Below are 21,236 nucleotides of genomic sequence, written 5' to 3' on the forward strand. Positions count from 1 at the left end.
ATCAATGTCTTTCAGAGGCATTTTTGGAACTCTTCCTCAGAAGAGTTGGAGACTGCAATGGTAATACAGTCATAAGGTCATCCCTAGAATATAAAGATAAAATAATTTTAACCTTTCTTCCAGCATTTATGAAAAATTCAGCACCATTAATTTGAAACATGTAAGGAAAAGGAAGGAAGGAAGGAAGGAAGGAAACCTGTAAGTATGTGCAGAGATACCTTTGGTTTTTAAAATTAATCAATAGAGGGAAGAGGAAGAAGAGTAGCCAGATTGGGGTTTTGACAGTGGTAGATAATAATGTGATAGGGAGAGAGTAGCGGGATTTCACAGAAGGTTAGTGTGGAAGTAGAAACTGTTGGGTGTGCTCAGTGAGTTGTAAGGTCTGAATTGTGTGGGGTATGTAAAGGTCAAGTGGATAACCCAGTTTAAACTAAGACACCTCTGAAAGCAGTAGCAATTTCAAATAGCAAGGGGGGAAATACATGAGCAACTGAGTTTAAAAAGAAGTGAAAGTACCCACAGGCCTCTGATTTTCGTTGTTTTTGTGTAAATAACCCTTAGAGCATGTCTTTTGTTTGTTTGGTACATTACAGTGCAGGATCTCACACATAATCTCTTTTGTATATAAATGGGAAAGGGGTACCGAATACTTAGAAAGTCCAAAAGCTGGAGAAGAGGCTAAAGAGGTTTTCAGGTTTTGAAATGCATACATGGAGGGAAAGTCCGCGACAGGGGGTTGGAGGTAGTTTCCCTAGGGAGAGCAAAAAAAGGAAAGGCAATAAATGAAAAATCTGCGGGTGCGGTGGCACATGCCTGTAATCCCAGTGACTCCAGAAGCTGAAGCAGAAGGATTCCAACTTCATAAGACCCTAATCAAATTAAGGAGACCCTGTCTCAAAATAAAAAGGGCTGGGACTGTAACTCAGTGGTAAAGCATCCCTGGGTTCAATCCCCAGTGTGGGGGTGAGAGGCGGTGGCTAGGACTGAGTTCCAGAAATAGCAACAATTCCTAGAAATCCTCAGAGTTGTCTTTTGTTTTCAGGGAGAAGGAAAGTGATGACAGAATTTAGGAGATTTAGGAATTAAGTCTGCCCTTCAGGAGAGAGATCATATTCTAGACATTCACAAAATTACATGGTAAAAATATCAGTGGTTACCACGATTTGAGGGAGAAAAGGAGGAATAAACAGACTACAGGGCTTTATAAAGCAATGAAATTACTCGGTGTCTTAGAACAGTAGACATATGACATATTTATCAAAACCCATAGATCTGGGCTGGGGATGTAGCTCAGGGGTACAGAGCTAAACCAACCCTGGCAAGGTCTTACATTGGATTCCAAGCACTGCAAAATGAAACAAATAAACAAAACCTCATAGACCTGTACAACACAATGAGTGAAATCATATTACTATAGACTTTATTCAATACTAGTGTATCAGTAGTCATTCACTGATTCTAATAAATCACACACTAAAGCAAGATGTTAATAACGGGAAACCGTGAGGGAATGTGGGGTATGACGGTGTTCCCTACACTTTCTGCTCAATTTTCCTGTAAAACCTAAAATTATTTTAAAAATAAAATCAAAACAAACTTAAAGAGATCTCTGCAGAAACTTGAAGGGTTTTCTCCATACGCTCATAATTTCAAATTGCTTCGTTTTCATAAATGCCAAAAGAAAAACTAAACCTCACTAATTTCTTATATTCTAAGAATTGTGCATGCTATTAATCATACTACAAATCAACAAATATGAAAAGTATTCTATACTCTTCATATTTATCTTAATATTTAATATATTCAATTTATCTTCATATTTAACTTTCACACAATCCTATCAAATGTTTATTCGCATTTTACAAAACAGGAAAGAATTCGATGAGAAAAATCAAACAATAAATACTAGAATTGAGCGACTAGTTCTAAACCCTAAAATCAGTTCCAAGAGAATTGACGCCTCCAAATACCTTCAGCTAAAACAATGAACAGCCAAAAACGGCTCTCAACATTTCACAAACTACAACTCCCGATATGCAAAGCGGCTTCTGTCCGTCGCCTGTGTGGAGGAGTCAACAGGGCCCAGCATGCCTTTAGGCACCAAAGGCATCCTGGGAGTGGTAGTTCCCAGGGCACTAAGCAAAAATGCATGCGCGGTAATGGCGGTCCTTGCCAGTCCACACCGCAGGGATGTGGGGGGGCCAGTTGAGGCGGAGAAAGGGTGTGAAACGGTAACAGTGAGTCAGGCACTGCATTCGCGATAAAGGGAAGGGACACCGCGGCTTATGGCTGAATTAAGTAAATGGACCGGTGCTGCAGTTTCTTTCCAGACTCCTCTATTTAGCCTCAGCCCAAGCGCAGATTGAGGAGCCAAAGCATAGTGCCCGCAGCAGTTCTCGCCCTCTGCGCCCCGCCGCCATCTCCCCATGGAGTCCCGGGAAGACGCTCCGCGTTACCTCCGCCTCACCTGCCCCCGAGGTGGGAGGCGAACAAAGAGGGTTCACAAGTCCACTGTTTCGGCCTTTTTCACAGGCACATGAAAGGACACAGCGCATTCTGCAGCCCTGCTGGCACAGCTCCAGCAGCTGCTATGTAATGTGACCACCGAGGTGGTGACGTCTGGCAGTGGTCCTGGCACAGGATGCCTGTTCCTCAGCAACCTCAACGTATTGGCAACTGCATGCCCCTACTCAAACAGCAGGTTCACAGGTGGCATGTATGAGAGCCATCAGATTAGCGTAACCATGCATGATGTGAATGCAGAACCCCTCAAAGTGTTGATCGACGACTGCTACAAAGGTCATGTGTCCCTGAGAAGGCAAACGTGCTGTGCCGGTAGGCAGCCTCTGACATGCTCCAGCTTGAGTGTGTGCGGGAAGCCTGTGCTGGAAGCAATGCTAGCCTGTCGCCTTGACCTCACTAACCGCACTACCATCCTCAAGTTGTTGATGCTTTTGACCACAAACTGCAATCACAGGCCCAGTCCTTTATAGCCCATAGCATCAAGGAGCTCAGCAGGATGGGTTCAGTTCAGAAAGAGACCAGCAGATCTTACCCTGACCCAACTACTGGGTGACCTGCGCCTGGATAGTCTGGATATAGAGAGTGAGTAGATAGTGTGCTTCGTGACCGTGCAGTGGCTGGAGGATGCTCCCGAAGAGCGAGGTCCCAGTGCTACAGAAGTCTTGAAGCGAAGAAGATCAGGACTACTTAGAAGGACTGCTAACTAGGCCCATTCTGAAGAAGTACTGCCGAGACACTATTGAAGGGGCCCTGCAGATGTGCTATGGTGACATATTGTACAAGTCTTTGGTGCTAGTGCCGAACAGCAGTAGTAGCAACAGCAACTGTTTTGTATCTGCTGAAGAAAATCCACCCCAGAGGCTGGGTTTTTGTGCCAAGAAGATGGTGATTTTCTTTGGACACCCCAAAGATCCCTTCCTCTGCTGTGACCCATACTCCAGAGACATTTACAAAGTGCCCTCACCTTGGACCTGCCTTGTTCACACGAGGACTGTCACCACTTCAACTGTGTCTCTCCAGACTTTGACATCTACCTAATTGCCCAACCCAGGAAAGACCTCTGGGTTTATAAACCAGCCCAAAATAATTGGCAGCAACTGGCAGATCGCTTGCTGTGTCATGAGAGCATGAATATGGCATATCTTAATGGCTACATTTACACTTTGGTTGGGTGAGACCCTATTACTGGAGTTAAATTGAAAGAAGTTGAATGCTACAATGTTCAGAGAACTCAATGGGCATTAGTAGCTCCACTACCCCATTCCTTTATATCCTTTGACTTAATGTTAATCTGAAACTATCTCTATGTTCTCAATAGTAAGTGCATGTTCTGTTAATGATCCTAGCCACAATATATGGCTGACATGCACTTCTCCTAAACGAAGTGACTTTCGGAAAGCATGTGTCTTCAATGATGAGATCTATTGTATTTGTGACATCCCAGTCATGAAGGTCTACAACCCAGTTAGGGCAGAATGGAGGCAAATTAACAATATTCCCTTGGTGTCAGAAATCAACAATTACTGACTTATCAATCATGGCCAAAAATTGTTGCTCATCACTTCCTGCACCCCTCCACGTCAAAGAACTGTGTGACTATGTATGAATACAATAGTAGGGGAGACCAATGGATTAATGTAGGCACCACATTAGGCCTCTTACAGTTTGTTAACTTTTTTTGCCTCTCAGCTCAAGTTATCCTTTTTTGCCTTGAACCTGGTCAGAGTTTTCTTACTGAAGAAACTGATATACCCAGTGAATCTAGTACTAAGTGTGACTTAGGTGGGTTCAGTGATCTGAATTCTGAGTCAGGAAGTACAAGTTCTCTTTATGATGAAGATTTTGGTAGCACCTCACTGAAATGCACAGAATCAACAGGATTTGTTGTAACTTAATTGAAGCACTAAGGTATTTTTGCTGCTGTGGAAAGTATAAAAAGATAAATGTGCCTCTTCCTGAAGAAATAGGGAAGTTGATTAGCTGCAGGTTTGGTTTAAAATGGTAATGTTCAAAATAGTTAGATAATTTAATGTTTCAAAATTTTAATATTCAGATCCACATATTTAATAATTTACTGTGCTAAAAGCCCAGTATTTGATTATGTATTATGTTTGTGTTTCATTACACAAATTTAAACTTCTGATAAATTTTATATTCAGTTCATTACCATAAGCATTATAACTTTTGAATTTTACTTTTAAAAAAATTGTTCTATTTAGTTATACATGACATTGAAATGCATTTTGATTCATTGTACACAAGTGGAGTACAACTTTTCATTTCTGTAGTTGTACGTGATATAGAGTCACACCATTTGTGCAATCATACGTGTATATAGGGTAATGATGTTTGTCTCATTCCATCTTTCCCACCCCCTGCCTCCTCCCCTCACCTCTTTTCCCTCTACACAATCCAAAATTCCTCCATTCTTCCCTTACCCCACTGTCACCACAATTATGCATCAGGATCCACTTTTCAGAGAAAACATTTAGCCTTTGGTTTTTTAGGATTGGCTTATCTTGCTTAGCAAGATATTCTCCAACTCCATCCATTTACCAGCAAATGCCATAATTTTATTCTTCTTTTTGACTGAGTAATATTCCATTGTGTATACATACAACAGTTACTTTATCTATTCATCTATCCAAGGGCATCTAGGTTGGTTCCACAATTTATGTATTATGAATTGAACTACTATAAACATTGATATAGCTGCATACTATAGTATGCTGATATTAAGTCCTTTCGGTATAGGCAGATGAGTGGGATAGCTGGGTCAAATAGTGTGTCCATTTCAGGTTTTCTAAGTAATCTCCATACTGTTTCCAAAGTGGTTGAACTCATTTGCAATGTATGAGTGTACCTTTTTCCCCATATCCTGGCCAATACTTATTGTTGGTTGTATTCTTGGTAATTGCCATTCTGATTGGAGTGAGATGAAATCTTAGGGTGGTTTTGATTTGCATTTCTCTAATTACTAGATATATTGAACATTTTTTCATATATTTGTTGTTTGATTGTATATATTCTGTGAACTGTTTGCTCAGTTCCTTAGCCTACTTATTGATTGGGTTATTTGTATTCTTGTTGTTAAGTTTTTGAGTTCTTTATACATTCTGGAGATTAGTGCTCTATCTAAAGATTTCTCCCACTCTGTAGGCTCTCTTCATTATTGATTGTTTCTTTTGCTGAAAAGAAGCTTTTTAGTTTGAGTCTATTCCATTTATGGATTCTTGATTTAACTTCTTGGTGCTTTGGGAGTCTTGTTAAGGAAGTCGGGTCTAAGCTGACATAATGAAGATTTGGGCCTTCCTTTTCTTCTATTTGGCGCAGGGTCTTTGGTCTCATTCCTAGGACCTTGATCCATCTGGAGTTGCTTGTTTTGTGCAGGGTGAGAGATAGGGGTTTAATTTTATTTTGCTGCATATGAACTTCCAGTTGTCCCAGCAAGATTTGTCCAAAAGGCTATCTTTTCTCCATTGTATGTTTTTGGCACCTTTGTCTAGTTGGAGATAACTATATTTATGTGGGTTTGTCTCTGTGTCTTCTATTCTGTACCACTGGTCCACCTGCCTGTTTTGGTGCCAATTTTTGTAACTATAGATCTATAATATAATTTTAGGTCTGCTATTATGATACCTCCTGCTTTACTCTTCCTGCTAAGTATTGCTTTTGCTATTCTGGGTCTCTAGTTTTTCCAAATTAATTTCATGATCGCTTTCTCCATTTCTATGAAGTATGTCATTGGGATTTTAATTGGAATTGTATTGAATCTGTATAGAGCTTTTGGTAGTATGGCCATGTTGACAATATTAATTCTGCCTATCCAAGAACATGGGAGATCTTTCCATCGTCTAAGATTTTCTTTAATTTCTTTCTTTAGTGTTCTGTAGTTTTCATTGTGGAGGTCTTTCACCTCTTTTGTTAGATTTATTTCCAAGTTTTTTTTTTTTGAGGCTATTGCTAATGGGGTAGTTTTTCTAATTTCTCCTTCAGAGGATTCATCACTTATGAATAGAAATGCATTAGATTTATGAGTGTTAATTTTATATCCTGCTACTTTGCTGAATTCATTTATTAGTTCTAGAAGTTTTCTGGTGAAACTTTTTGGATCCTCTAAACATAGAATCATGTGGTCGGCAAATAGTAATAGTTTGAGTTCTTCTTTTCCTATTTGTATCCTTTTAAATTTTTGTCTAATTGCTCTGACTAGAGTTTCAAGGACTATGTTGAATAGAAGTGGTGAAAGATGGCATCCCTGTCTTGTTCCAGTTTTTAGAGGTAATGCTCTCATTTCTCTCCATTTAGAATGATGTTGGCCTTGGGCTTAGCATAGAGAGCCTTTACAATGTTGAGGTATGTTCCTACTATCCCTATTTTTTCTAGTGTTTTGAACATGAAGGGGTGCTGAATTTTGTCAAACGCTTTTTCTGCATCTATTGAAATGATTGTATGATTCTGAACTTTAAGTCTGTTGATATGATAAATTACATTTATTGATTTCCAGATATTGAATCAACCTTGCATCCCTGGGATGAACCCCACTTGGTCATGGTGCACTATCTTTTTAAATATGTTTTTGTATGCAGTTTCCCAGAATTTTGTTAAGAATTTTTGCATCTATGTTCATCAGAGATATTGGTCTGAAGTTTTCTTTCCTTGATGAGTATTTGTCTGGTTTGGTATTAGGGTGATACTAGCTTTATAGAATGAGTTTAGAAGGGTTCCCTTTTTGGAAGGGTTTTCTATTTCATGGAATATTTTGAGGAGTATTGGTGTTAATTCTTCTTTGAAGGTCTTGTAGAACTCAACTGAGAATCCATCTGGTCCTAGACTTTTCTTTGTTGGTAGCTTTTGATGGCATCTTCTATTTCATTGCTTAGAATTGATCTGTTTAAACTGTGTATGTCCTGCTTCAGTTTGGGTAGGTCATATGTCTCTAGAAATTTGTCAGTGTCTTCAAGATTTTCTGTTTTGTTGGAGTATATATTTTCAAATTATCTTCTAATTTTGTTTTGTATTTCATTACTGTCCATCATGATATTTCCTTTTTCATCATGGATTTTAATAATTTGAGTTTTCTCTCTCCTCCTCATTAGTGTGGCTAAGGGTTTATCAATTTTATTTATTTTTTTCAAAGAATGCTTTTTGTTATGTCAATTTTTCAATTATTTCTTTTGTTTCAATTTCATTGATTTCAGCTCTGATTTAAATTATTTCCTGCCTTCTACTACTTTTGGTTTTTTTCTAGGACTTTTAGATATAATGTTAGGTCATTTAGTTGTTGACTTTTTATTCTATTAATGAATGAACTCCATGCAATGAACTTTCTTCTTAGAACCACTTTCATAGCGTCCCAGAGATTTTGATATATTGTATTGGTGTTCTCATTTATCTCTAAGAATTTTTTTTTATTTCCTCCCTGATGTCTTCTGCTATCCATGCATCATTCGATAGCATATTATTTAGTTTCCAGGTGCTGGAGTAGTTTTTGTTTTTTATTTTATCATTGATTTCTAATTTTATTCCATTATATCTGATAGAATGCGGGGTAGTATCTGTGTTTTTTGGTATTTGCTAAGAGTTACTTTGTGGTTTAACATATGATCTATTTTAGAGAAGGATCCATGTGTTGCTGAGAAAAAAGTGTATTTGCTCATTGATGGATGGAATCTTCTATATGTCTATTAAGTCTAAATTATTCATTGTATTATTGAGTTCTATGGTTTCTTTGTTCAGTTTTTGTTTGGAAGATCTATCCAGTAATGACAGAGGTGTGTTAAAGTCATCCAGTATTATTGTGTTGTGGTCTATTTGATTCCTGAAATCGAAAAGGGTTTGTTTGATGTACATAAATGCTCCATTGTTTGGGGCATAAATATTTACAATGGTAATGTCTTATTGATGTATGATTCCATTAAGCAGTATGAAACATCTGTCTTTATCCCTTCTGATACTTTGGCATGAAGTCCACTTTATCTGATATGAGGATGAAACCCCCTGCTTTTTCACACAGTTCGTGTGCATGGTATGTTTTTTCCCATCCTTTCACCTTCAGTCCATGGATGTCATTTCCTAGGTCAGTCTCTTGAAGGCAGCATAATGTTGGGTCTTTTATTTTAATCCAATCTTCCTGTCTGTGCCTTTGATTAATGAGTTCAGGCCATTAACATTCAGGGTTGTTATTGAGATAGGATTTTTATTCCCAGTCATTTTGGCTTATTTTTGGTTTTTAACTTGACTTGGTTTCTCCTTTGATTGACTTTGCCTTTGTAGTTCCTCCCTTTACTGACTTTCATTGTTGTTTTTCATTTCCTTTCCATGGAATATTTTGCTGAGAATGTTCTGTAGTGCAGGGTTTCTTTTTGTTTGTTTGTTTGTTTTGTTTTTTGGGGTGCTGGGGATCGAACCCAGGGCCTTGTGCTTGCAAGGCAAGCACTCTACTGACTGAGCTATCTCCCCAACCCCAGTGCAGGGTTTCTATTTGTGAATTCTTTTAACTTTTGTTTATCATGGAAGGTTTTTATTTCATCTTCAAATCTGAAGCTTAGTTTTGCTGGACATAAGATTCTTGGTTGGCATCCATTTTCTTTCAGAGTTTGGTATATATTGTTCTAGGACCTGTTGGCATTGATAGTCTGGATTGAGAAATCTGCTCAATTTGGAAATTAGTTATCGCCTATATGTAATTTGATACTTTTCTCTTGTGGCCTTTAAAATTCTATCCTTATTTTATTTGCTGGGCTTTTTCATTATAATGTGACTTGGTGTGGATCTGTTATAATTTTGTACATTTGGTGTCCTATAAGCCTCTTGTATTTGATTTCCCACTTCATTCTTCAGGTTTGGGAAATTTTCTGATAACATTTCATTGAATAAATTGTTAATTCCTTTGGTTTGTATCTCTGTGCTATCCTCAGTCCCAATGATTCTTAAATTTGGTCTTTTCATGTTATCCCATAATTCTTGAAGGGTCTGTTCATGATTTTTTAATCATCTTCTCTGTGTGGTCAACTTTGTTTTCAAGATTAAATATTTTGTCTTCATTTTCTTAGGTTCTGTTTTCCAAGTGATATAGTCTGTTGGTGATGCTTTCTATTACGTTTTTAATTTGGTTTATTGTTTCCTTCATTTCAAGGATTTCTGGGTTTTTTTTCAGAATCTCTGTCTCTTTATTGAAATAATCTTTTGCTTCCTGCATTTGCTCTTTTAACTCTTTATTGAAGTGATCTTTTGTTGCCTACATTTGCTCTCTTATCCTTTATTTTGTGGATCATTTTAATTATGCACATTCTGAACTCTTTTTCTGACATTTCTTCTATTCTGCTGTTAATGGATTCTATTAATACAACATCTTGGTTTGTTTGGGGTGTTGTTCATATGTATTCCCCTCCAGCAGTGCAGATCTGAGGTATTACACTTTCCACCCTATAGATTTATAGCATCCTAATACCTCACCATTAAGGGGGAGATCAATATTACCAGCACCCAATGCAAATAATATGCAACCTTAAACCAAATAGCCTCTAATAAGATGTTAACAGTATTGTCATAATAAACAGAGATGATGTGTTTGATTATCTAGAGCATATACATTAGGTTTGCAATAAGGTCTACAATTTTTAATGAAGGACAAAGAGAGAATGGGGAAGGGGTGTAGGATGTGATGTTAATGAGGTAGGAGGTGAGAATATAGAGGTGCTAGATCATAGGAAGATTGAAAGAGAAATCAAAAGAAGTTGGTTGTTAGCAGGAGAAAAGGGAGAAAGAGACTCCTAGGAAACAGATAAATAAGAGGAAAATAGAGCGAGTAAAAAAAAAAAAAAGGAAAAAATGTAAAAAAAAAAAAAAAAAAAAAAGACTCTACAACAAAACTGTAATATACTATTCAAACCTCCCAGTTCTCAGTAACCTGATGTCTGAAAAGTACTTGATTTAAAAGATGATGGGGATGTGAGAGCAGGAAATGAAAAAAAAAGAAAAGAAAAAAGAAAGAAAGAAAATAGGGGCAAAAAGAGTTGAAGAAAACTTGAACAATTATTTCTGTTGGAGTTCAATATCTTCTCTACTTCCCTTGTTTTCTGGGGTTGTCTAGAGTTTGCTGGTAACTCTACCCTCAGGATGATGACAGTTACGAAGATGGGAGGATTAGACTTGGAGGTGGAACTCCTAGAGGCAGGGTATAGCAATTGCCAGTCCCTCTGGAAGGCTGCTCCCCAGGACTCTCATTTGGGGTCCACTCATGTGATAGAGGAGCCTGGTCTTAATTCCTTCCCTCACTTGTGGACACCACAATTCCTGGGCTATAATTCAGTCTCTGAATTGTATCTCTGCTGTCCCTGCCTTTTGACTTCCCAATCAGGAACCTCTCTCCCCAGAGAACCTGAGGGCTGAGTATCAGTACCTGTGTGCCTGTCTCAGAAAGCTATTGTGTATTGGGCAAATCGGGACTGGACATGGAGAGCTGTAGGCCAGCCATGTAGCTGCAAGCACTGGGCCAGTTTGGTGGCTAGGGTATGGTTGGGAGAATGCGAATTGAGGAGCCAGCAGGCCCTGCTGATTGCCAATCTAGTGGGACCAGGTAATCGGTGGATGCCATATTGGGTAGGGAGTCATGGACCAGGCTGATATCAAGTCCCAGCAAGTGCTACCCAAGTTATCTCTGGGATCTTGGTGGGTGCCAGGCTGGTTGGTTGGACAAACCAGGATCAAGATGCCCTCACACCCTTGTCCCACTACTGACCCCTTTGCAAGTCTCTCCTGCCTCTGCAGCAAGATGGTGGCTATTAGCACACCTAGAAGGGATACCTCAGATGTAACCAAGCTGACAGGGCCCTTGGTGATGATCTTTCCTGGCTGTTATTCCTAGATGGAAGCAGCCACATTCCTAGTTGGTGGTGGCAGTAGCAGTTAACTATAGGTACCTTGATAATGAGTTTCTAGTCTCTGGCAGGTGTCCCAAGAAGGAAGCTGCCCCAACTAAAGAAGGTGGCAGTGGTGGAGGTAATGCAAGATAGCTGCAGAGGTGTCCCAAGATGGAGGCTGCCACACATTGGTAGATTGGGAGCAAAGCATGGGGTATCCATGTGGGGGCGTGGTGCTGGATCTGTGCAGGGCAGCTGAATTTTACTTTTTGTAATAGAAAAGTGACTGAATAGGAAATTGTTAGATAATGTTTTGAAAGATTGTATTTTCTTTCAGAATAGTATAGTAGATTTCTAAAACATTAAACTATATAGTGGGTTTTTTATATAAATTGTGTTCTATCTTAAATATAGTTTGCTAAGTTTTTGTTTGTTTGTTTGTTTGTTTTCCCTCAGCTGTTAAGAAAAGTGCACTGTATTAATGTGATGGGATGGTGATTTCATTTGTTAATAATGTACAGAATGATTATAGGCTTCCTTGAAAACAAAACAAAACAACAACAACAACAAAAAAAAAAAAAAAAAAAAAACAGGAACAACAAAAATCCAGAACTCTGCTATTGGAAAATAAATTTCATTTTAATTTTGGAACATAAAATGTGTATTTGCAAAAAGTGACCAGTTTTCATTAAAAAAAAAAAACCCTACATTTGTGTACCAGTCATCTAAAAACTTGAAAAAAATGTAAGTAACTTGCTAACTTTCTTTGTAGATTGTGTTTGTTTGTTTGTTTTTTTTATCTGAATGTGATACATGCTTCTTTGAGTCAGAGGAAGAGTCTTTTCTTTCCACTGGTCATAATTATATAATTTTTTATTCATTGCCTTGTCTTAAAAAGTTTATATGATCCTGAAAATGTTTGGACTGTATAATTTTGGTGTTAATCTTAGAGGATTCTTCATCAGGAAGTGACATTCTTGGGTTTTGTTGTTGTTTTGTGTTTTTTTTGAGATTGGGTCTTGCTGTGTTGCTTAGGCAGGCCTCAAATTCTTGGACTCAAGTGATCCTCCTTCCTTGGTTTCCTGAGTAGCTGGGACTACAGGTACAAGTCATCAATCCCAGCTAGGAAGTGATATTTCTTTACCATTTAATGAGGTATTACTGGTTTTGAAAATGTGGTTAAGCTAAAAACAGTACTTTATTGAGATCAGTGGTTAATTAATTATGTCTCTCATCTAAGTTTTTTAAGTCACTAAATGGTTTTGATTATCAGTTTGAAAGTATTTTTGTATTAAAAGTTGGCAATTAGCTGGGCACAGTGGCATATGCCTATAATCCCAGTGTCTCAGGAGACTGAGGCAGGAGGATCACAAGTTCAAAGCCAACCTCAGCAACAGTGAGACACTAAGCAAATCAGCGAGACCCTGTCTCTACCTAAAATACAAAAAAGGGCTGGGGATGTGGCTCAGTGATTGACTACACCTTAGTTCAATCCCTAGTACCAAAAAAAATAAGTTGTCAATTAAAGTATGTAAGTAGATAATAGCACTTGAGGCCAGTAGTGAAAATATGTTTTCTATAAAATACTTTTTTTTTTATTGTAAACAAATGGGATACATGTTGTTTCTCTGTACATGGAGTAAAGGCATACCATTTGTGTAATCATAAATTTACATAGGGTAATGCTGTTTGATTCATTTTGTTATTTTTTCCCTTCCCCCCCACCCCTCCCACCCCTCTTTTCCCTCTATACAGTCCTTCCTTCCTCCATTCTTGCCCCCCTCCCTAACCCTAACTCTAACCCTAACACTAACCCCTCCCACCCCCCATTATGTGTCATCATCCACTTATTAGCGATATCATTCCTCCTTTGTTTTTTTGAGATTGGCTTATCTCACTTAGCATGATATTCTCCAATTTCATCCATTTGCCTGCAAATGCCATAATTTTATCATTCTTTATAGCTGAGTAATATTCCATTGTATATATATACCACAGTTTCTTTATCCATTCATCAATTGAAGGACATCTAGGTTGGTTCCACAATCTGGCTATTGTGAACTGAGCAGCTATGAACATTGATGTGGCTGTATCTCTGTAATATGCTGATTTTAAGTCCTTTGGGTATAGGCCAAGGAGTGGGATAGCTGGGTCAAATGGTGGTTCCATTCCAAGTTTTCTAAGGAGTCTCCACACTGCTTTCCAGAGTGGCTGCACTAATTTGCAGCCCCACCAGCAATGTAAGAGTGTACCTTTTTCCCCACATCCTCGCCAACACCTGTTGTTGCTTGTATTCTTGATAATCGCCATTCTAATTGGGGTGAGATGGAATCTTAGGGTGGTTTTGATTTGCATTTCTCTTATTACTAGAGATGTTGAACATTTTTCCATGTTTGTTGATTGCTTGTAGATCTTCTTCTGTGAAGTGTCTATTCATTTCCTTAGCCCATTTGTCGATTGGATTATTTGCATTCTTGGTGTAGAGTTTTTTGAGTTCTTTATAGATTCTGGAGATTAGTGCTCTATCTGAAGTATTATTGGCAAAGATTTTCTCCCACTCTGTAGGCTCTTTCTTCGCATTGCTGATAGTTTCCTTTGCTAAGAGAAAGCTTTTTAGCTTGAATCTATCCCAGTTGTTGATTCTTGCTTTTATTTCTTGTGCTATGGGAGTCCTGTTGAGGAAGTCTGGTCCTAAGCCGACATGTTGAAGCTCTGGACCTACTTTTTCTTCTATAAGATGCACAGTCTCTGGTCTGATTCCGAGGTCCTTAATCCATTTTGAGTTAGTTTCGTGCATGGTGAGAGATATGGGTTTAGTTTCATTCTGTTGCATATGGATTTCCAATTCTCCCAGCACCATTTGTTGAAGAGGCTATCTTTTCTCCATTGCATATTTTTGGCCTCTTTGTCTAGTATGAGAAAATTGTATTTATTTGGGTTTGTGACCTCTATTCTGTACCACTGATTCACCTTTCTATTTTGGTACCAATACCATTCCGTTTTTGTTACTATTGCTTTGTAGTAGAGTTGAAGATCTGGTATTGCGATACCCCCTGCTTCACTCTTTCTACTGAGGATTGCTTTAGATATTCTGGGTTTTTTATTCTTCCAGATGAATTTCATAATTTCTTACTCTATTTCTGTAAGGTACATCATTGGGATTTTAATTGGAATTGCATTGAATCTGTATAGTATAAAATACTTTTGATAATGACAAAAATGGTTATTTTATTATGGTGTTTGTATGTTTCATGTTTCTCTGTGTGTGTTTTTATCTCACTGTAATGTAAGGGAAAGTCTATAAATAGAGACTATATTCCACAAAATTGACATTGTTTAATAACAAGAATATATAAGTTTATACCTCTGGAGAGTTTATTACATAATGATTATAATGATGCATATACTCATAAATGACCAATTGTTTATGCTCTGTACATTTTTCTTACATGGCCAGTTAGAATTCTCTTCTTTAATCTTCATTCCTCTTCATTGATTATTCTCTAATGACAGAATGCTAATATTTCTTAACACTCTGGTAGAAATAGAAGAGTGTGCTCTAGGAGGAAGACCTAAATTTTTTTTATTGTTCATTTTTTTTATTGTAAACAAATGGGATACATGTTGTTTCTCTGTTTGTACATGGAGTAAAGGCATACCATTTGTGTAATCATAAATTTACATAGACCTAAATTTTTGAATGAAATGTAAGATGAAAATGGAAAAAGGGAAACACAGAAGGACTTAAAAGAGAAAAAGAACAGTGTTTCTTTAGGCTTTGAAAAGTCTATAAGACAGTCATGGGGGTTTTTGTTCTTATTTGTTTTCCAGTATTGGGAATTGAACTCAGAGGCACTCTACCACAGAGCCACATCCCCAGCCCTTTATTTTTTATTTTGAGACAGAGTCTTGCCAAATTGCTGAGGCTGGCCTCAATCTTGCAATTCTCCTGCCTAATCCTCCTGAGTCTCTGGTATTACAGGTGTTTGCTATACCAGCTCTAACACAGTCATGTTTAATATCATTTTTAGTGAGAGACAGTACTTTCCTTAGTGACAAGTGTTCCTTCAAAAAGAGCAAACTGCTTTAGTGGCATAAGGCAAAATTTTTGTTTGATTTGATATCAGGGCTGTTATAAGCACTACTTTTTAAAATTTTTTCTTTCTTTCTTTCTTTTTTTTTTTTTAACCAGGGATTTATCCCAGGGGCACTTAACCACTGAGCCATATCTCCAGCCCTTTTTTATTTTTTATTTTGGGATAGGGTCTCGCTAAGTTGCTTAGGACCTCACTAAGTTGCTGAGGCTGACTTTGAACTCACAATCCCCCTGCCTCAGCCTCCCAAGTCACTGGGATTACAGGATGTTTGCCACCATGTCCAATCTTAATGGTGTTTTTTTTTTTTTTAATTTTAAGTTGTAGATGAATACAATACCTTTATTTATTTATTTTATATGTGCTGTGAATCGAACCCGTTGCCTCACACATGCTAAGCAAGTGCTCTACCACTGAGCCACAACCCCAGCTCTCAATGGTGTTATTTTTTGATCAGTTTTTCTTACTATTAAATTCTTGATAGTTTTTGTTCTATTTGTTTGTTTTATCGACTTTGGGGATTGAACCCAGAGCCCTGGGCATGCCAGGCAAGCATTCTATTACTGAACTACACTCCTAGCCCAGCTTTTTGTTCTGAGATATTAAAAAAGGAAAATGTTTATTTCAACATTATCCATCTGTATAATTAAGGTCAGCAACTGGTGTATAAAAGATAAATTCCCCAATTTGTCATTCTCAACCTTTTGAATTAAAACTTAGGCTAAATATTAGTAATATCTTGATTTATAGTGAGGTTTCCTTGGGAAAGATTTTGGTTTGTAATATGTTTGTGAATTGGGGAGTAAATGTTAACCATTATTTTATAGAAAAGTGATTTGTATGACAAATAAAACTGGTACTAAAACACAGGCTTCCTGATTTCAAATTCAGTGGTTCTGCTAAATGTATAAAACTCTTGCTTGTGCAGTGACATAGCTACCAGTGTTGAAATCCCTTTTTTGAGAAGAAAACTCTTATCTCCATTTTCCAATTAATTACGTCTTTCAGTAAATGCTTAATGTAATGTCATTTGCAGGATTACTATTCCTAAGATTTAGAATGACTAATTATCTCCGTGCCTGTAGTCTGAAGAGCTCAAAGAATCCTCATTATTGCAAGTTTTTTGTTTTGTTTTGGTTTGGTTTTAGTTTTGGTTTCATAGTGGACTTTTTTTTGGGAGAAGTTAGTGTAAAAAACATTAAAATTCACAAACTTTAAATAAGACAGTAAAATTATACCTTATAGCTATAGTAATCACTATAGTAATCACAAATAAGGTAAAATCTAAATTATTGCCTAAGCAAACACTATTCTGTCAGGCTTCTGTTGCAAACCCAAGGCAGGAAGTGCTGCAATTATAAGTGAGCCCAATGATGAATTTGCATGTGAAGTTGGGGGAAAAAAGCACATTCAAATTATGGCATCACAACGTCCCAGCCTGAAAACTGCAATTTTACGAATGTCCTGCAGCAGAGTGCATTAGTAATTGTAGCCATGCATTATAATTCTTACTTCATAAAGAATAATCAGGATTTTTTTCTTTCCCCATGACATATGTTCTATCCCTTGAAGATCTTTCTGGGACATTCCTTCTCCACAGTTGAGTCCATTCTTCTGACAGAGAGAATGGGGATTCCAATCTGATTGTTACTAACAAGTTAATGAGGGATTTATTTTGGTTATGGAGTTTTTATTTAAGTTTTAAAAATATAGCTAGAAATATGCTCTTGAATCTAAAAGCATTTTTGACCAACTTAAACATGTCCTGGCAAAATTTACCACCTGGCTGGGTTCAAAACCTGCCTATATAAGTGTTCTCTACTTAGCAAGTACACTTGAGTGAAGAACAGTGACAGATCCTTAGGAGCCCCTGGGGTGGGAGCAGATAGTTAAGGGCAGAATTAGATGCTATCCATGGCTTTGAACTCGCTGAGGGCCTGCACAGGGTTCACATGCTTCTTCTGAGATGCCCGCTTAATCTTGGTCTGTGTCTCATCCTGCTTCTCTCTCTTCACCAAGGGCTTTTTCTCAGGCACCTTCATCTTCCAGGACACAGCAGGAAGGTTGAGGGAAGCCATGCCCTGGGACTTCTGGTATTTGGTGGAGGCCACATAGGATGCCTTCACTGTCTGTACCACAGCATTCATCAAGTTCTTGGCTGCCTGGATCAGGGACATGGCACTGTCCACCCCAGAGACCACAAGCTCTCCACCAAGGTTCTGGACCTCAGCCTTGACCTTACTGCAGATGTTGAGCTGGTGGCAGTAGAGGGTGATACACTGCAGGTAGGCCAGCAGGTCCTGCTTGCAGGCTGAGTCTGGACAGTGATCTGCAATGGTTTGGCCAAGCTTATCCATCCTGATTCCTGCCTCAGCAATTTTCTTGGCAGCACTAATCACATCTGCTGTATTTTTGAGTGGTCCTTTACCTCGGGTAGAGTCAGTCATCTCCATCATAATCATACACATCCGCTTGGCCAGCACAATGATATCATTGCCACTGTCATCCCATTTGGACACTTCAGCATCCAGCTTGCTCTTTTCTTCCTGGAAACTGGCCACCTGTTCCGCAATCTTTGCTTTTTGCTCCTGTGGAAGCTGAGCTATGATTGCTGGGGCACTTTGGCCAGGTATCTGTGGGTCATCTTCTGTCTGGATGCTTGTCCTGCTTCTGACATTGAAATCTTCTGTCTCAAACTCAGAGTCATCCAACTCCTCAGGGGTCCTTATCATCAGCACTGCTTTCCAGATGTCCCGGATGCCATCATATACCAGGCGAGAGGCATCAATAAACTCATTATCATTCATGGGTTGGGCAGGGTCTGAGTTGAGGGCTTCTATAGCTGCTTCCACTTGCTCTGTGAAATGTAACATGACCGTGTTGGACAGCAGCTTGGTAGCTTCCAGGACTTTTTCTGTGTAGACTCCTGGCTCATAGTTGTCCATCTCTGAGGTGACTACATGAATGACCCGGGCTGCCCGGCCTTGAATCACACCAGCCATGTGGTCCAGCCCATCCACATCTTTCTCTTGGAAAGCAATGACACATTTGTTCACATCTTCCAAAATGTGATTCTCTGAGACAGCCAAGAAGTCATCAATGGAAGTAATGTCATCAACAGCATCTGTGAGAACACGGACTTGTTTTTCCCACTGTTCTTTAAAAAGATCCATGTTCTCTTGGGCCATTTTACTTTGTGGTTTTGCTGCTAAAGCCAATGCAGCATTGATTACCTGAGGACAGCGGGCTTCTAACTGGCTTGCAGACATTCGAACAAGCTTTACTCCTTCTTCAGTGTTTGAAATGGAACAGGCCAAGCTGGCAACCTCAATCAATTTGTGGCATGTTCACAAAAACTTGGGCATACTCCTTAACTTCTTTCTCATTTCCATTCTTTGCAGTGTCAATCAATACTAAAAGTGGAATGTTGGTTTCCAGGAAAGAATCTGAAACATGGTCCATGACAGTTTTGCGAAGCTGTCTACGCAAGTCCCTGGTCTTCTTGGTCATTTTATCTATTGCAGAATCTAGTGCATCACTTCTTTCTTTACATCCAGCATTGCCCATGTATTCCGAGAGCAGGTCCTGCAAGGCCTGGCGGACAGCATTGCACTCTGCCACAATTCGCTCACGCCGGTCATCACGTGTGCAGGATGAACCAGCCATCAGGGCAACTTCACTAATTATGCTTTCCAGGTGCTCCTCCAAGGAAGGCCTAAAGCGCTCCTCACTGAAGCTCAAGGGGTCCACAATGATTTGTTTATCAAAATTATTGAGCGCATATGCCAATTCTCCTCCTCCTCCACCAGGATGCTGGGAGGCATCATCTGATGAAGTAGCCTGGGCTGCACTGGAGATGCCTGTGACCGCCTGTTGAAGCTGTTTGTATATCAAATCCCAGTTGGCCTTATAGGCTGCAACATCAGGGTGCTGTAGGCATGCCTGGGATGCAGTATAGAGGACTGGAACATTTTTCTGCAGGATTCCTCTAGCTGCAGCCATCTGATCACGATGGCCCACATCTTTCAGTTCTTGTTGTCTTTTAGCTGCCATAATGTTTAGCTTATTCACTTCGGGTTTCAGGGCTTTATACTGTATTCCTAAGTCTTGTTCATTGCCAGCATTCCTCAGTTTCAAGATTCCATCTTCCACAACTTTCAGCTGAGCAAGTAATTTGTAGACATCTGTCATATCAGCCAAAATCAGCAGCCGGGTAACAGCAGAGAGCAAAGCTCGAGCTGCCCAACCCACATTGCCTTGCTTCGCGGAAGAACAGGGATCATCTGCAAACTCTCCTGCAGCACTCTTCATCAAATCTCCTTGCTTCCGAACATCTTCTACAGCAGCCACGAGCTCCTCCTTGAGAAACTGACTCTCCTTTGCAATTTTATCTCCCTTCTCCAAGAAATTCTCAGTTGCTTTTTCAACAGATGCAATCAAAACATGGGCCTTCTTAGAACGACCTCTCTTTTTGTTAGAGGACCCCTTACTGTTGGCGTTTACCAGGGTTGTAACCTGTGTAACAAGAGGCTCCAACAGTCTTTCAACTGCCAAAGTCCTGATCTCTAGACTTTTGGGGTCCCATTTGAAGTTGCCTGTGTGAACAGCAGTCATTTCTGCGGCGAGCGGAACAAAAGCTGGACTCCAGAGGCGCGAAGCCAATGGCCGCCGCTTTGTCCACCTCCTGTCCGGCTCAGAGAAGTAAAAGGGCCGCCGGGTGCAGCCTACCGTGGGCCCCGCCCCGCGGCCGGGCCCCGCCCGCCCTTCCTGGCCTCATTATTGCAAGTTTGTTTAAATTTGAATAAGTGATATTAGGGATTACAGGAATATAAAATGGAAACCAATGTAGCCATTTGCTTGTGTAAATATGAATTAGAGATTGAAATTAAGTTGCAAAGGCTCTTTTCCATCATTTTTATCGAGCACGGATTTTTATTTTTGTATCTGTATTTTGTTGAGAATCTGAAAAAAGCTATCGACCCACTGCCAAGAAAAAAGCACATATTTGTAATTTATAAGGGTGTTCAAGACTTCAGAAGTTCTTTAGACCCAAAGTAAAAACATTTGTAACAGGCTTGCCCCTTCCCATACCTATCCAAATTCAACAGCCTTTTCATCACTACCTTGAACTTTATTTATTTATTTATTCTGGTCCTGGGGATTGAACCCAGGGGAACTTTACTACTGAACTACATCCCTAGTTCTTTTTATTTTTTATATTGAGATAGGGTCTCACTAAGTTGCTGACAGTGTCCTCAAGTTTGCACCTGTCTTGTCTCAGCCTCCCAAATCACTGAGATTACAGAAATGCAGCACTGTGTCCAGCCATTATAACAAATTTTAAAAGAAAATTCATTATAGCCAATATTATAAAGCAGGAAAATATCAGGTATTAATATATTTAAAAATGACTATCTGGAAAACCAAGATAATAATAACTTATTAGTTATTTCAGAATCAACTTTTCATAATAAAAAACAAAAGACCCTCTTCACAGAACCTGCCAAACCTCAGGAGCACCATGGAGGCAGCTGACTATGTGCAGGATGAAAGGACTCCCTTCTTCTGACTCTGCTATTTGCAGATACATTTCAGTAACCTCCATTCCCTACATCTTTGACTTGAAAATTCAAGGTGTTTCAGGGAGCAGGAAGGGAAGGAAACATATTGTTGTATATCATTCCCTTCATATCTAAGACATTTTTCCTTTAAAACAACCTTGTCTGTGGGGACTCAACTCTCTGATGATCAACCT

The 21,236-nt window shown here is 39.1% G+C and overlaps 1 protein-coding gene and 1 pseudogene across 1 annotated transcript; one reads left to right on the plus strand and one right to left on the minus strand.

Annotated features, from left to right (window-relative positions):
• Positions 1-2,426: 2,426 nt before the first annotated feature.
• Positions 2,427-4,413, plus strand: LOC124984439 (kelch repeat and BTB domain-containing protein 6-like; annotated as a pseudogene).
• An 11,266-nt stretch (positions 4,414-15,679) lies between these two features.
• LOC124984438 (catenin alpha-1-like) lies at positions 15,680-20,333 on the minus strand. The gene is given in 2 exon segments (XM_047552018.1): positions 15,680-18,826; positions 18,828-20,333. Coding segments are annotated over 2 exon segments (2,712 nt in total). The 5' UTR covers positions 20,096-20,333; the 3' UTR covers positions 15,680-17,382.
• Positions 20,334-21,236: the final 903 nt, after the last annotated feature.

This window comes from Sciurus carolinensis, chromosome 5 (genome assembly GCF_902686445.1).
Source record: "Sciurus carolinensis chromosome 5, mSciCar1.2, whole genome shotgun sequence".
Lineage (NCBI taxonomy): Eukaryota > Metazoa > Chordata > Mammalia > Rodentia > Sciuridae > Sciurus > Sciurus carolinensis.